Source organism: Palaemon carinicauda, chromosome 39 (assembly GCF_036898095.1).
Source record: "Palaemon carinicauda isolate YSFRI2023 chromosome 39, ASM3689809v2, whole genome shotgun sequence".
NCBI classification, from domain to species: domain Eukaryota; kingdom Metazoa; phylum Arthropoda; class Malacostraca; order Decapoda; family Palaemonidae; genus Palaemon; species Palaemon carinicauda.
In genome coordinates, this window is record NC_090763.1 from 2834835 (window position 1) to 2850596 (window position 15762).

General features: G+C 35.0%; 1 protein-coding gene across 1 annotated transcript in view; it reads right to left on the reverse strand.

Moving 5' to 3' along the window:
- Window positions 1–11904: 11904 nt before the first annotated feature.
- The window catches only part of LOC137630961 (uncharacterized), a 198328-nt gene continuing 194470 nt past the window's right edge, over window positions 11905–15762 (reverse strand). The window contains exon 5 of the mRNA XM_068362488.1: window positions 11905–12492. Within this exon, the coding sequence (XP_068218589.1) occupies window positions 11920–12492 (573 nt within the window). The 3' untranslated portion in view covers window positions 11905–11919. The remainder of the gene's footprint in view (window positions 12493–15762) is intronic.

The following is a 15762-nucleotide window of genomic DNA, read 5'->3' on the forward strand; positions in this document are numbered from 1 at the left end:
ATTTGAAACAACGACATCTGTTGGTAACAATAAACCTATGAAGAGACGAATTATTATGAGTAGTTAACATAAAGTAACAAAACTATTTTGGGTTTTCAATATGATCAGACATGAAAAGCTTAATACTTTTATATTAATGTAAACTTGAACTTCTACAGTACAACAGTACTAATTTACGTGTAAGACCACTCATATAAATTACGTTTAATAAACTTATAGTGTTTTTATGCAAATAATTTTGTGTTCAAAAGTATATAGACAATTAGAAATGATATAGACAATTTAGATCGTACTATATATTTGCTTGAAAAATCTTCCATCATACACTTATTTTTAGTAAATGCACGTTTTTTTTATCATTTTTTTTATTCATGTCCTGAAATACCAAACTCTCTCTCTCTCTCTCTCTCTCTCTCTCTCTCTCTCTCTCTCTCTCTCTCTCTCTCTCTCTCTCTCTCTCTCTCTCTCTCAATCTGAAATAAGATGACATAAATTAAAACGTTTGACAAATATCGAAATATTATCTTTGTTTACGATGTACGGAAAGATAATACAGAGGCATCAAATATGCGGTCCCAACTCTATATAACAAACTACCACTAGACATTCGAAGGACTGATAGTAAAGCCTTCGGAAAGTTTAAAACTCCTGTTTTTTTAAGTGATTTGATAACGTCGATTTAAGTCAACGTGGAATACTCTGCGTGATACTTCAAATACCTAAGAATGTATACGACAAACAGATCTGATATAGGACCACGAAAACGTCCCTTAAGTGAATTAATTATCTCTGGATATCATCTATATCATTATCACCAATGTCATGGTCAAACGTAATGATATAAATTAATTAGCGTATTTTGTTGTATGTTATTGTAGCCTACGAGGAATTTATAGAATTTAATGGAAAATAAAATCAGAGTCAAAAAATTTAGAAATTCATAAATCTTTCATTGACATTCTCTCTATTTGATATATTAAGCTGCTTCTGGTTTCAAGTTTTATTCTAATCGAAATATGTTAAAGTCTAATTTTGATAGTTTTATTTTTTTTTTTTATTAAATTGTAACAATCCTCTACATTTAATAAGTCTGATGCTATGCCAACAAACATGTAAAACGCCCAGTCCCTTAAATAATTGATGCAGTGTTATATATATATATATATATATATATATATATATATATATATATATATATATATATATATATATATATATATATACATATACATACATACATATATACATATACATACATACATATATATACACATATGCACACACACAAACACACACACACACACACACACATATATATATATATATATATATATATATATATATATATATATATATATATATATATACACACACACATATATATATATAATATATATATATATATATATATATATATATATATATATATATATATATTATATATTGTTCTGGGTAAATGGTTCACGATCAAGTAGTTATTTAATTTTAAATAACTATTAATCGGCGGCCATTCAAAGAAATATGAAGGGGCCTACTGCCTCCCTCGTCAGGTAAGTCGACTTACATGGAGGGAGGAAATCGGATCCTTCTCTCTCTCTCTCTCTCTCTCTCTCTCTCTCTCTCTCTCTCTCTCTCTCTCTCTCTCTCTCTCTCTCTCTCTCTCTCTCTCGTAGATTCAAAATTCAAATTCTAAATAGGTATTTGGTTCACCTCACCTTCTAAACAGTCGTTGATATATTCATGACCTGGCGCAGAAATGGACCTTTCAGATTGATTATTTTAGTGAAAATACTCTTCAATCAAGAGTAATTTTTTTTTTATCCGACAGGCAATGGGTTACATTGTCCTGGTTAAATGCCAATAATTTGCCACTCAATGATCATTTCAGTTCGAAACTAATGATTGCGTTATTATAAATTCTCTCTTACTGCTAGACTATCTAAAATACATTCTTTCATGGTAATGGCAAACAGGGCCAAAGCAAGAAATGCCAAAAGGCCTACCAGTTAAAACGAGTCAACCCTTGGCTGACATCACTAGCCGGTCAGTTAGGATCCAGACTAAAACTCTCGTAGCCTTTATAAAGTTTGTTTTTATAGTTTTAAGATTGATCAAATACTGGAATTAGAGATCATGCTGTAGCTGGGCGTGGGAAGCTATTCACTGCCGAAGTAACAGGATTAACCACGCAGTTGAACAATTAAGCTTAAATAAATTTGTTTAATTAAATGAACGAAAATTAGTATGAGAGGATATGCATGGGATTAGATATATTACCCACTATACTCATGCATTGAAAATATACATATTTTCTAAGGGTGTTGGCATTGGAGGGTAACATGGGATGGAGGCTATGGAAGAGGTAAATGTAGTGGAAACGGTGTTGTAAAAAAGCTGCTGGGAATGTATCAATACAAGTTGCAAGGCTACTTAACAGGGGTTGACTAGCAAACTGTAACCTGTGGAGCTGCTGCTGTCGGCCTGCGCAGTCATCCAGAGCGAAGACGTGCTGATGCCTAACGTGAGGAACGACGGCCGGTGTGACGGTCTGAACGATCCCCCAGTCTCAGAATTCTCCTTGATAATCTGCGCATGCGCGAACATTACCGTTTGCCAGTGCATACGAGGCTGATTTTTTATTTTCCTGTAATGTTAGCGTGTGCAGCTCAACATTACCGCTTGCCAGTACATACGAGCTTGATGTTTTATTTTCATGCGAGCGAAGCGAGCTAATGGCGTTAAAGAACCATTATATAATGTCAAGGAGAATTCTGAGACCAGGGGATCGTTCAGACCGTCACACCAGATCACGCATGGCTCGTGGTTCCTAATTGCTCACTCCGCAAAATAAGTTTGCGGGGACTCTATCTTTTTATAGATAGGTGCAAAGCTTCTATCTTATTTTTATTATTGTAATTAAGCTTATCTTACCTGTGCCTCACATAGATTAATAATTAAATTCTCAATCCCAACTTTTATCCCATTCTATCTTGAAATCAGATATGGAAACACGAAAACACCTTGCTATCATCAGTCTTGGCAACCTATTGTAGTCAGTTGGGACTTTTTAAAATCTTCTTTCATGTGCATTGCTGTACTTATAAATGCAACCCGATCCATGATTGGATTTCGCAACGTACCTATGCCAATGTCTAGTTTCATTAACTGTCCTAATTTTGGGCATGATAATAAGTGTTCAGTATTATCTTCATCTTGGCACAGGTCACACAAATTACCTGCATATTTTCCCCTTGAAATTTGCTTTTAAATTGGGCTTATTTAATCTTGTCTTCATTACAAGGGATGTCTTATCAAGATCCATTTCTCTGATATAAGGCTGTGGGCCATTTACTTCTATAAATCTTAAAATTTTCATCACTTTCCTCTTTTCTTCAATAGTTTCTTCTATTTTTTTCCATAATTCTTTTTTTGGTTTCCTTTTTTCAGTCTTTTTCCCCCGACTTCTTATCTCTTCAACTTCTATCCCATATTTACTGATTTACTACAGATTTTTTTCAATGTTGTTACTCAAGCATTTGCCATAAGGGTTCTTCAAGTGATCCTCAATTATCTTTCTTACTGGTCTTTATTTTATCTGAATTTATGATGTAATAGTACGACGAAAGACTGATAAAGGCTTTACCACACACATTTTAATAAATGAAAGTCAAAATATTACTCTCTTTGCCTGCTATGAGATCTAAAGACTGATACTTGGTCTGTTAAGAGCTTCAAAAAACCTTATTCTCTATACCCGGTTTGGCTAGCTAGATGGTGGTTTTGATAGTTGGTAAATGACTAAACTCTCGACGGTTTTTTTTTTTGTTTTTATCATCACCATTACCTGAACCAAGAGAGTAGCATGGCGGGTGTTCTAAAATGTCTCTGTAAGGTCGTGTGATCCTTAAACAATTGTGGGTAATATAAATTAAGTGTTAAATATAGAGTTGTCCATATATTTTTTAAGATATACCCCCTTTCTTTTCTTTATCGGACTATGAAGGAAGTGGGAGTTTAGATAATCTCAAAGGTTGTTAACTATACGTATGTGTGTATATGATTTAATGTGTATAATGTATATATGATATATGTATGTATATATATATAATATATATATAATATATATATGTATATAATATATATATATGTATATAATATATATATATGTATATAATATATATATATGTATATAATATATATATATGTATATAATATATATATATGTATATAATATATATATGTATATATATATATATATATATATATATATATATATATATATATATACATACATATGTATATATATATGTATATATATACATACATATATATACATTATATATATATAACTATATATATATTATATATATTATATATAACATATATGTATATATATAATATATATCATATATGTATATATATAATATATATAATTATATATGATATATATATATATGTAAAATAAGATAATATATATATATACATATATACACACACAATATGCATATATATATACACATATATATATATACATATATATATACACACATACATATATACACACATAATTATATATATATATATATATATATATAATATATATATATATATATATATATATATATATAGAATAACAGCAAATATTTTTTTTTCCATTTCTTGACGGTATGCTTAATAAGCTTTCAGTTATCTTGAGCCGAATATTTAATGATACATCTTGCACGTATTTTATATTATCTAGTATCCATATCACATCAAATAAAATAAAACCAGTTCAGAAATTAATAAACATTTATTCTTTTTCAATGCAACATCCAGAGTTCAAGACAATATGTCGGTACATTTAACAATGTAATCAATGGTCTTCTTAAATTCTTTTGATGTCTGCAAGATCCTACAATCACTAACTACTACAACAAAATATTGCTGATTTTCGTGCTTATATATAACGCTCACAAATACAAAACTTATTCTAGATTAATGGACGATTAATTTGTAAATATGTTATATCAAATTACACGTATCTGCTAAGTTCAGTAATGGGACCTAAGGTATCACATTCAAGGAGGTTGGATAGAAAGACAGACGAAAGTAGAAACAAAAGGGATAATGTATTAGGTATCAAATGGCTCTTCAAAAACTTTTTCTAATACCTACAGTACATACAATACACCGCTTGAAGTACACTAAAAGCACTACCCTAATGTGGTACATCTACACGCGGTTGTTTACAGAAATATCAAGAACACAAGTAAACACTCGTATGAATAAATCTGATGAATCTTTATAATAAAAAAAAAGATAAAGTAATCAATAAGTTCCTTGATTATTTATCATGAAAGTTCATCCTAACGCTATATATATTATTTTAGGAAAACATTGGCACAATTCTTATTTATTCTAGACATTTTTAGATGTTGAAATTCCACTGGTATATAACATCAGACTTAACTAGAGATTTAAAAAATTTTCAGAGAATAAAGTGAGTATTTTACTTCAAGACATTAGTCAACTAATAACATACACATTTTATATACACAAATCTACATCTTACAAATTCATTGTACCCATTTCTGTATAGGTTTCCTACTAGCCTTTTTGAACATTGTTTCGGAGTTCAAAACATCCCTTGTAAAAGGATTTGGTGCAGGAAATTTAAACCTTTTGGTGCAGGAAATTTAAACCATGTTATGATAAAAGGGGTCGAGCCGGAAGTTTAAAACACCCGTGGCAAAGGAAGAGGGTTGAAATTTTGAAGAAATTCGTAACAAAGGAGTAAAGTATAAAGTTGAAACCACCAATAACAAAATGGTCAATTAGAAGGTTGAAAATGCACTTTGACAAAGGGGTCATGTAGAAAGTTGAAACCACCCGTGACAAATGGGTCGATGTGGCGGTTGAAAATATACCCTGACACTGTATTGACAGATGGGATAGTCTAAAAATCCCCAAAACTCATGATAAAAAGTCCCCAAAATAACCAAAAAATCTCGGTCTCCACAAATATATTTTCTTCTGATCCTGTAGGCTTTAGTAATATAGAAATCATTCACTATACTTCATATAAGTGCAAGCAAACTATTTGCAACAATATAAAGATTTACTCATCTTTGCTTCTTCATAGAAATTTGTACAGAATATCCCCATCAGACACCCAAAGTCCCAGAATCTAGGGACAAATCCCCATATCTGGCAACACTGCCCTGACAAAGGGATAAAGTGTAATTTTCTAAATTCCCTGGTCACGCCAAAGCCAGCTGAATTACGATGTTTGTGATAGTTGTGTGTTATTCAAAAAGGGAAAAAAAAAACATGAATTTCTCAATTAAAAAATTCAGGAATTTCAACAATACTTAAAACTATACCAATTCACCAGAGCATCTCTAAAATTTAAGTTCATCGTCATCATAATCATCATCTACACCTATTGACACAAAGGGCCCCAGTTAGATTTCACCGGTCGTCTCCATCTTGGGCTAATAAATCAATACCTCTCCATTCATCCTCATCAACTTCACGCTTCATAGTCCTCAGCCATGTAGGCCTGGGTCTTCCAACCCTTCTAGTGGAAGGAAAACATTGATTTGGTGAAGAGTTTGCTCTTAAATAGATTGGTAAGAGTGCACACCTACATTTATTGTTGGTAACAATGCACACCCACATAAATTGTTGGTAAGAATGCACACCTACATATATTGTTGGTAACAATGCACACCCACAGATTGTTGGTAAGAGTGCACACCTACATATATTGTTGGTAAGAATGCACACCCACATAGATTGTTAGTAAGAGTGCACACCTACATAGATTGTTGGTAACAATGCACACCCACATAGATTGTTGGCAAGAGTGCACATCTACATATATTGTTGGTAAGGATACACACCCACATAAAATTGTTGGTAAGAATGCACACCCACATAAAATTGTTGGTAAGAATGCACACCTACATAGATTGTTGGTAAGATTGCACACCCACAGATTGTTGGTAACAATGCACACCCACAGATTGTTGGTAAGAGTGCACACCTACATAGATTGTTGGTAAGAGTGCACACCTACATAAATTGTTGGTATATGTGCACACTCACATAGATTGTTGGTGAGAGTGCACACCAACATAGATTGTTGGTAAGAGTGCACACTCACATGGATTCCGTATATATAAATTTTTATATCCACCTAAACCTTGTCATTTTGAACTTTTCTTTACATGCATAATTCGGGTTATATTACATTTTCAAGACTAACCCTATGGACAAGTAGAAGAAATGCCACTAACTTAATAAAAATATTAGGTAATCAATCTACAGTTACTTAGAAAATGTTCAGTCCTCAACAATCTTCTTCTTTACTGCATGTAAACATTAACAAATTGGATATTTTTATGAAACCTTTAAAAATATATTCTAGGCTACCTAAAAAGCCAAGATGTACATCGATAACTATAAGCACTTAGAAAACAAACCTTTAAAGACAATACAATAGAAATATTTACAATTCTAAACAGAACAGTCTATTTTCTAACTATACTACATTATACATTCTTATTCCTTTACAATATTAGCATGACTATTTTCTTAACAATAAATGCACTAAGTTTAAATATTCTACAAATATATTTAAAACGCAAAAGTGCCGCATATTTACCAAATATTCTTCATATAAAATACACATTTATCCAACCTACAAACATATAAACATTTAGCTAAATGCTCTAAGTGATTTCTTGTTTGCAAAATACTTTTGCATTTGCATTTGTGTAAATATGAATATCTCTCCATTTTTTATCGAAAAAACATTTACAAAAGAGGAACTTAATATCTATGTCTCAAGAAATTTTCATGGCTTACCTAAATGAGCAATACCCGGTTGGATCGATTCATAATTTTGGGCAATATAACCCAGAGCTGGGCTTAGCCTGCGAGGCAAATCAGCAATCTAATGAGCGATATAATTTCTTGGTTTATCAAATAAACTTCTCCACTATAAAACGGATATACAAACACTTATAAAATCTAGAGCAAATTTCAGATTCAAATGATACTAGTTTCGAGGAGCCAACCAACAAGACTGGTAGGAAAAGCATTGTTACAAGCACAAAGGCTCTAACAGGAAAGAAGTCTAGTGAGGAAGAGAGAAGGAAATAGCAAATGAAATATATTTAAGTAATGTATAATATGAAATATTAAAATCGGAAACTACGCTCAAAAAGATCAACAATATATAAACTATAGAATGATATTTAATATATCATAATCAGCAAAAATGAATTTACAGAATTCATCGGCTATGACGTCATCATGGGGGGGGGGGGCTTATTTCACCCGGAATCTCTGCGGCGACTACTGTATACTCATCGTGACTTATGAACTTTTGAACGATATTTTAATATAAACCTCCATTAGATTTACACAAGTTGATGTACGCACATACAATATGTATGGCAATGTTCATGATACCTTAGCTATGACCGCCATTAACAACATGACTTTGGAGATCTTGGCAAGAATTTTCTATCACTAAAGAAAGAATGAAAAAAAAATTCCAGACGCCGAGATATCTGAGCCCCCTCCTGGCACCAAGAAACGAGCCTATGGATGAGAAAGAGGTGGATCAGACGTGCCCTCCTCAGCGGCTGCTGCTGCTGCCGCAAATCTCCGAGATATGACTGCCGGGGGAACACCAACCCAAGATCTGCCAACAACCTGAAGCCAACACTTAAATGATATGAGAATAGAGGGAAGTATAGTCTCACCTCCAAATCTCTTCAATTCAGGGAACCCCAGAGAAAGTGGATCAAATGAACCTTTAGATGAATATCCAAGGTGGCGAATCTATAGGTTTCATATAGATTTAACTAGTTAAGAAACAACCAACATATATTATTACTTATGGATATCAATGATTTCATAAGAACTAGACTACAGTACTAACACCAGACAGCATACATGATAGAATCCCGGATATGTCGGACGGGACTTTGAGAAGATGACCCAGCTTGTTCAAGGAGACTGCCTTGGGTTGTCATAGAACCAATCGGACAAACAAAAATGGAGTAAGAAATTTAGAATGGCTGCAACCGCGGATAAGGAGAAAGAAAGAGTACGCTACAATATAACGTACTTTTGCTAGGAATCCGAAAGAAGTTGCAAATGATGTTTTGGGTGGCGACGCACCTATGGGGGAACCACTGCCACTGCTTAACTTCCAAAAGGAGTACCTTGTAGGATGTGGTTCCCAGTGACTAGCCGATAGGGAGTCAGCAACTCCCCTATAGACTGAAATGGGTGAAGTCATAGAGCCCATCTCAAAAATAGGATGATCTAAAATCTATAAAGAATGCAATGAAAACTGCGCCTGGACCATTCTACCCGGATATGGGCATGAGAGCTCTTAAATGTCTGTGTGTGGATGTGCTGATGAGAATATATAACTTGTAGATATACTTTGGCTTGGTTCCTGAATGGACTAAGAGGAGTAGGACACCCATATTACCAAAGAAGGAGCCCTTAAAAGACGTGAAGAACTAGCGTCCCCTTACTATCGGCTGACATCTTAAGGCTCTACTGCATGATACTTGCTGATAGAGTGGTTGAGTTAGTGTACATCTCCAACTCACAAAAATGCTTTACACAGGTAGAGAGATGTGGAGAAAACAGTTCTATTAGATGGCCTGTCATAAAAACAAAAAACTATTTATGCATAACTTTTGTCGATGTATTAAAGGCCTTCGATACATTCTCTCATGAGTTTGTTATCAGGGCCTTTGAAGCAAGAAAGCAGACCGGACCATTTCGTAAAGATAATTGAGAATTTGTATTCCAACACAACGACCCAAACAGAAGTGAATGGCAACAGGTAAGAACTAATCATCATGCACCGCAGAATTAAACAGGGATGCCTTCTCTTCCTCGTCCTTTCCAATATCATTATGGACGGGTTTGGGGCTGGCATTGGGGCCAATTGTGGATAGGTACTCCCATGTGTAACTAAGATATCAATCCTAGCTTTTGCTGAAGACATTGTGGTCTTATCTGGCTCAAAGCTGGGAATGAGGGACCTTTTGTACAAAATGGGGAGATTCCTAAAGGAAAGTCTACAGGTCAAACCAGGAAATGCACATCCTTCATCTTTGAGAGACCCGTTGGCACAGAGTATCTTGAGGGTCAAGATTGACCCGAAGAATGGGTTTACCTATACCAACACAGAAACCCAGCTTTGAGAGCCCATGACCTCTGGGACAATGGTGTGAAGTCTCTCGAACAAAAACATGTAATTGATGCGATAGATGGCAAAGCTCTCTGCCAGGTAAAACAGAAATTCGCATTGAAACACAAGGAGACATGAGAATCCAGTTGGGATGGCAAAGGTAGTGAAGCTTTCTATGGAGACCTTGGAGCCAACAGTCTCCTTAATCCTAAATAAGTGGCCCAAGGACATCTCCTTCTCGACCTGCTCTGACTGGACGCACAGACAGCACTGTGCTGAGTAAGTACAACCACTGGAGGAATTTCAAATGAACAACTTGAGCGACTGACATGCAGACACTGTGGCGAGAGTACTATAGACATCTGTCATCTACTTCAGAGATGTCCTTCGCTTCAGCCCCACAGCGTCAGGTGCCTTAACGAGATCCTCGAAAAGCTCGCCGCCTGGTTACAAGCATCGAGATAGAGCCTGTAATAAGAACAGGTCATTCCTTCATAAAGCCGGAATTTATGATGCAGGGAACGGAAATACCTCTGTAGTAGATGTGTGTGTGACTTGGGAAATGAAGTGGGAGTTCTCCGGAAGAGGCAAAGCAATGAAATACAGAAAGACGCTGAAGAAGCAAAGGGATGCAAATATATGGCTCATGATGCGGATATTCGAAGGTATCTGAAGTCTTCAACGAGACTCCGAATGGCGATATGTCGTATCATAGGATCACTATTGGTGCAAGAGGAGCAAGCAAAAAGTTAAAAGTTTCGGGATTAGTGGCAGGGTAGTGCATTTCCGACAAGACATTGCAATTATATGCTTGGTCCCCACGATGAATTATTTAATGAAGGATGTAAATTGGTATGGAAGAAGCTCTGCATCGCCAGGCCAAGTACGGCTGCCTGAAGCTGGTACTTCCTTATACTAGCGCAATAAAAACGCCAATGCGCCCAAGAACTGTTTAGCGTTTTCGGGAATTGGGACAGCATATTTATATATGCTATATGGGATTTATTTTTCTTATTGCTCAGTATTAAGTATTTTTATCTTTACACCATGTAGAATGGTTTCGCAAAATACAATAAGGATTTCTTTTGTACTAAGTCCATTTTATTTATCTATTATGATGTCGACATCCTAACCGTATTGTTTTTAATAACACTTATGTGTATATCATGCATTTACACAAACTTCCATAGTAGTTGATTATCCAGTTCTTCAGTTACCTGTAACATTATGTGAATATACAAAGAAATTAACAATTACCTATAAAATTGTGTAAACATAAAATAAACATTTCACAAACAGTTTAGCATAACATTTTATAGCATTTAATATGCATAATCGAGAGAGATGAAATATCAGCCCTCATGATGTTTTTATGTCGGTTTTTTCTTTTTTTATTATTTAGAAAGATTATTCTTGTGTATTTTATACTAAGTGCTGCGTTTGAGAAATTAATTTCATGGTTCACTTTATCTTATCTTTTAATCTTTACGGAATTAAATATTTACCAAAATATCTGTGTTAAGAATTTCTGTGGAATAGGAATTCTCATTGAATAAATTAGCCAATTTGAATAGGGCACATTAAAAAGGCTTCATCCTGGATTTTATAAAACTAACCTTTGTTTTATTGAACAACTTAATGCTTAGAGAGAGCTTATAATAGCCTATTTCTAATTAATATTTTTTTATATCTTTAAAAAACGCCCATCAAGGCAAAGGGTTTCTACTGAAGTACACTACGAAGGGCCAGAACGCAGCGTTGAACAGAATGACTAAGGCGGGCGAAACCACCCTGGCTATAAAGAGGATCCAGTAAGACGCCGTCCAAGTTTCTTCGTTGTCCGGCACTCGCATGAGATTGTCATAAATGCTGCCGGACTCTATAGGCTTGACCTCCCTCATCCTCGAAGGGGCGCGGGACAACGCCCGTGAGAACAACGGCGTCGGCTCCGCGGGGAAGAATATATCTACGAAAACTTGCAGGAACAGTAGAAGGATGGAGTGCATCGTGCAGAAGCAGAGCCAGACGTCCAGGGCTTTCACGCGACCAGTCGTCGGGCTGTTGAAACTGGCGATGAGCCATAGAATAAGGAAGCCTCCACACACGCAGCAGTTGACGATGAGGCGAGTGGAGTTGTTGGCCTGCACAGTCATCCAGAGCGAGGCCGTGCTGATGCCTAGCATGAGGAAGGACGGCAGGATCACGGATACGATGATGTAAGCGGAACGTCGAGTCAGACGCATACTTAGTACTACTCCGCTGTGCTCCTCAGCCCCAATCTGAAAGATGGATAAAGGCTTTACCACACAATTTATAATCAATGAATAGTCAAAGTATTACTTTTTTTGCTTGGAATGAGATTTAAAGACTGATATACTTATCTGGAAAGAACAAAAAGCCTTAAACTTTATACCTGGAATGCTATCCAAAAACCTTTTACTCTACCTGGAATACGATTCAGACGAAAGCTAACAGCCTAAGACTTTACTTATTTATTTGTCGGGAAAGAAAATCAATAACTAATCTATTCACCTGGAAATAAAAAAATTATTTAATTACCGGAAAATTAAGTAAATGGATTTACTCTTTTACCTGGAAAGATTAATTAATTTACTTTATTGACCTGGAAAGAAAACCATTGAATTAATCGATTTACCTGGAAAAAATTGTTGATTCACTCTATATACCCGGAAAGAAGGCCTAGGAATTTACTTTATTCATACATAAAGAACAAAGACTACTTTATTTACCCATAAAAAAGGGCCAAGATCTCTCTTTACCCATAGAAATGGCCAAAAATTTTACTCTTCACCCATAAAGAAGGCCAAAGATCATGCTTTTTACCGGAAAGAAGGCCACAGATCTTACCTCATTTACCTATAAAGAACGCCTAAGATCTTGCTCTTTACCCCTAAGGAGGGCAAAAAAATCTTACTTTATTCACCCATAAAGAAGTCCAAAGATCTTGTTCTTTACCCATAAAGAAGGCCAAAAAACTTATTTTATTTACCCATTAAGAAGGCCATAGATCTTGCTCTTTACCCATAAAAAAGGCCAAAGATCTTGCTCTTTACTCATAAAAAAGGCCAAAGATCTTGCTCTTCACCCATAAAGAAGGCCAAAGATCTTACTTTATTTACCCATAAAGGAGGCCAAAGATCTTGCTCTTCACCCATAAAGAAGGCCATAATCTTGCTCTTCACCCATAAAGAAGGCCATAATCTTGCTCTTCACCCATAAAGAAGGCCATAATCTTGCTCTTCACCCATAAAGAAGGCCAAAGATATTGCTGTTTACCCATAAAGAATGCCAAAGATCTTGCTCTTCACCCATAAAGAAGGCCAAAGATCTTACTTTATTTACCCATAAAGGAGGCCAAAGATCTTGCTCTTCACCCATAAAGAAGGCCATAATCTTGCTCTTCACCCATAAAGAAGGCCAAAGATATTGCTGTTTACCCATAAAGAATGCCAAAGATCTTGCTCTTCACCCATAAAGAATGCCAAAGATCTTGCTCTTCACCCATAAAGAATGCCAAAGATCTTGCTCTTCACCCATAAAGAATGCCAAAGATCTTGCTCTTCACCCATAAAGAACGCCAAAGATCTTGCTCTTCACCCATAAAGAATGCCAAAGATCTTGCTCTTCACCCATAAAGGCGGCCAAAGATCTTACTTTATTTCCCCCTAAAGAAGGCCAAAGATCTTGCTCTTCACCCATAAAGAAGGCCAAAGATCTTACTTTTTTTACTCATAAAGAAGGCCAAAGATCTTACTTTTTTACCCATAAAGAAGGCCAAAGATCTTACTTTTTTACCCATAAAGAAGGCCAAAGATCTTGCTCTTTAACCATAAAGAAGGCCAAGGACTTTACTCTCTTTACCAATTAAGCCAAAGATTTTACTCTATTTACCCATTAAAAGGCCAAAGATTTTAATATATTTATCCATAAAGAAGGCCAAAGACCTTGCTCTTCACCCAAAAAGAAGGCCAAAGATCTTACTTTATTCACCAATAAAGAAGGCCAAAGATCTTGCTCTTTACCCATAAAGGCGGCCAAGGACTTTACTCTATTTACCAATTAAAGGCCAAAGATTTTACTCTTATTTACCCATAAAACTGCCAAAAATTTTACTCTTTATCCATAAAGGCGGCCAAAGATCTTACTTTATTTACCCATAAAGGAGGCCAAAGATCTTACTTTATTTACCCATAAAGAAGGCCAAAGATCTTGCTCTTTACCCATAAGGAAGGCCAAAGATGTTACTTTATTTACCCATAAAGACGGTCAAGGACTTTACTCTATTTACCCATAAAACTGCCAAAGATTTTACGCTACTTAATCCATAAATCAGGCCAAAGGTCTCCCTCGATTTATCCATTGAAAAGGTCAAGGATTTTACTCTATTTACCCATTTAGAAATGCCAAAGATCCTACTTTATTTACCAATAAAGAAGGCCAAAGATTTTACTCTATTTACCCATTAAAAATGCCATGAACTTTACTCTATTTATCCGTCAAAATTCTAGAGCTTACACTTTCGTTCTAGTAGGACACTCCAAAATCAAACCATAGTTCTCTAGTCTTGGGTAGTGGGATAGCCTCTGTACCATGGTCTTCCACTGTCTTGGGTTAGAATTCGGGCACACTAATCTATCTGATTTCTCTCCTCTAGTTTTGTTTACGTTTTTATAGTTTATATAGTAAATATCTATTTTGATACTGTTATTGTTATCAAAATATTTCATTTTTCCTTGTTTCCTTTCCTCACTTGCTATTTTCCCTGTTGGAACCCTTGGGCTTATTGCATCCTGCTTTTCCATCTAGGGTTGTAGCTTATCAAGTAATATTAATATTAATATTAAAAGGGATGATCAATATTCTTATCAATTTGCATTGAAATAAAGCCAAATATGTTACCCTAACAGGAAAGAAGGTAAAATATTTTACTTTATTTTACCTTAAGCCAAAGATTTTTCTCTATTTGGCAAAGGATTAAATCTATAGCACCTCAAGTAAGAAAAAAAGCGCTTAAATGTGGTTATATAATTTCACAACCTGGACAAAAACCCGAATACTTTTCTTTCCGAATCTTGAATAATGGATAATGTCTTACTTTCAGTAATTTCTTTCTTTGTAAAAGGAACCATAAACCATTTGTCTCTTGCTAGAAGTAAACCCACATCCAGTGAAAAATTAAAATCCTTTAGTTTTTATAGTTACTTGCTAAACTACAATGCTAGTTGGAAAAGCAGGATGCTAAAAGCCCAGAGCTCCAACAGGGAAAATAGCCCAGTGAAGAAAGGAAATAGGGAAAAACTACGAGAAGTTTAAGAACAATAATATTAAAATAAATCTTTCATATATAAACTATAAAATCTTGAAACTAACATGAGGATAAAATCTTCAAAATAACAAGAATAAGAGAAACCAAATAGAACAGCATGCCCGAGTGCACCCTCAAGCAAGAGATCTCTAACCCAAGACAGTGGAAGACCATGGTACAGAGGCTATGGCCCTACCCAAGACTAGTAAACAAAGGTTTGATT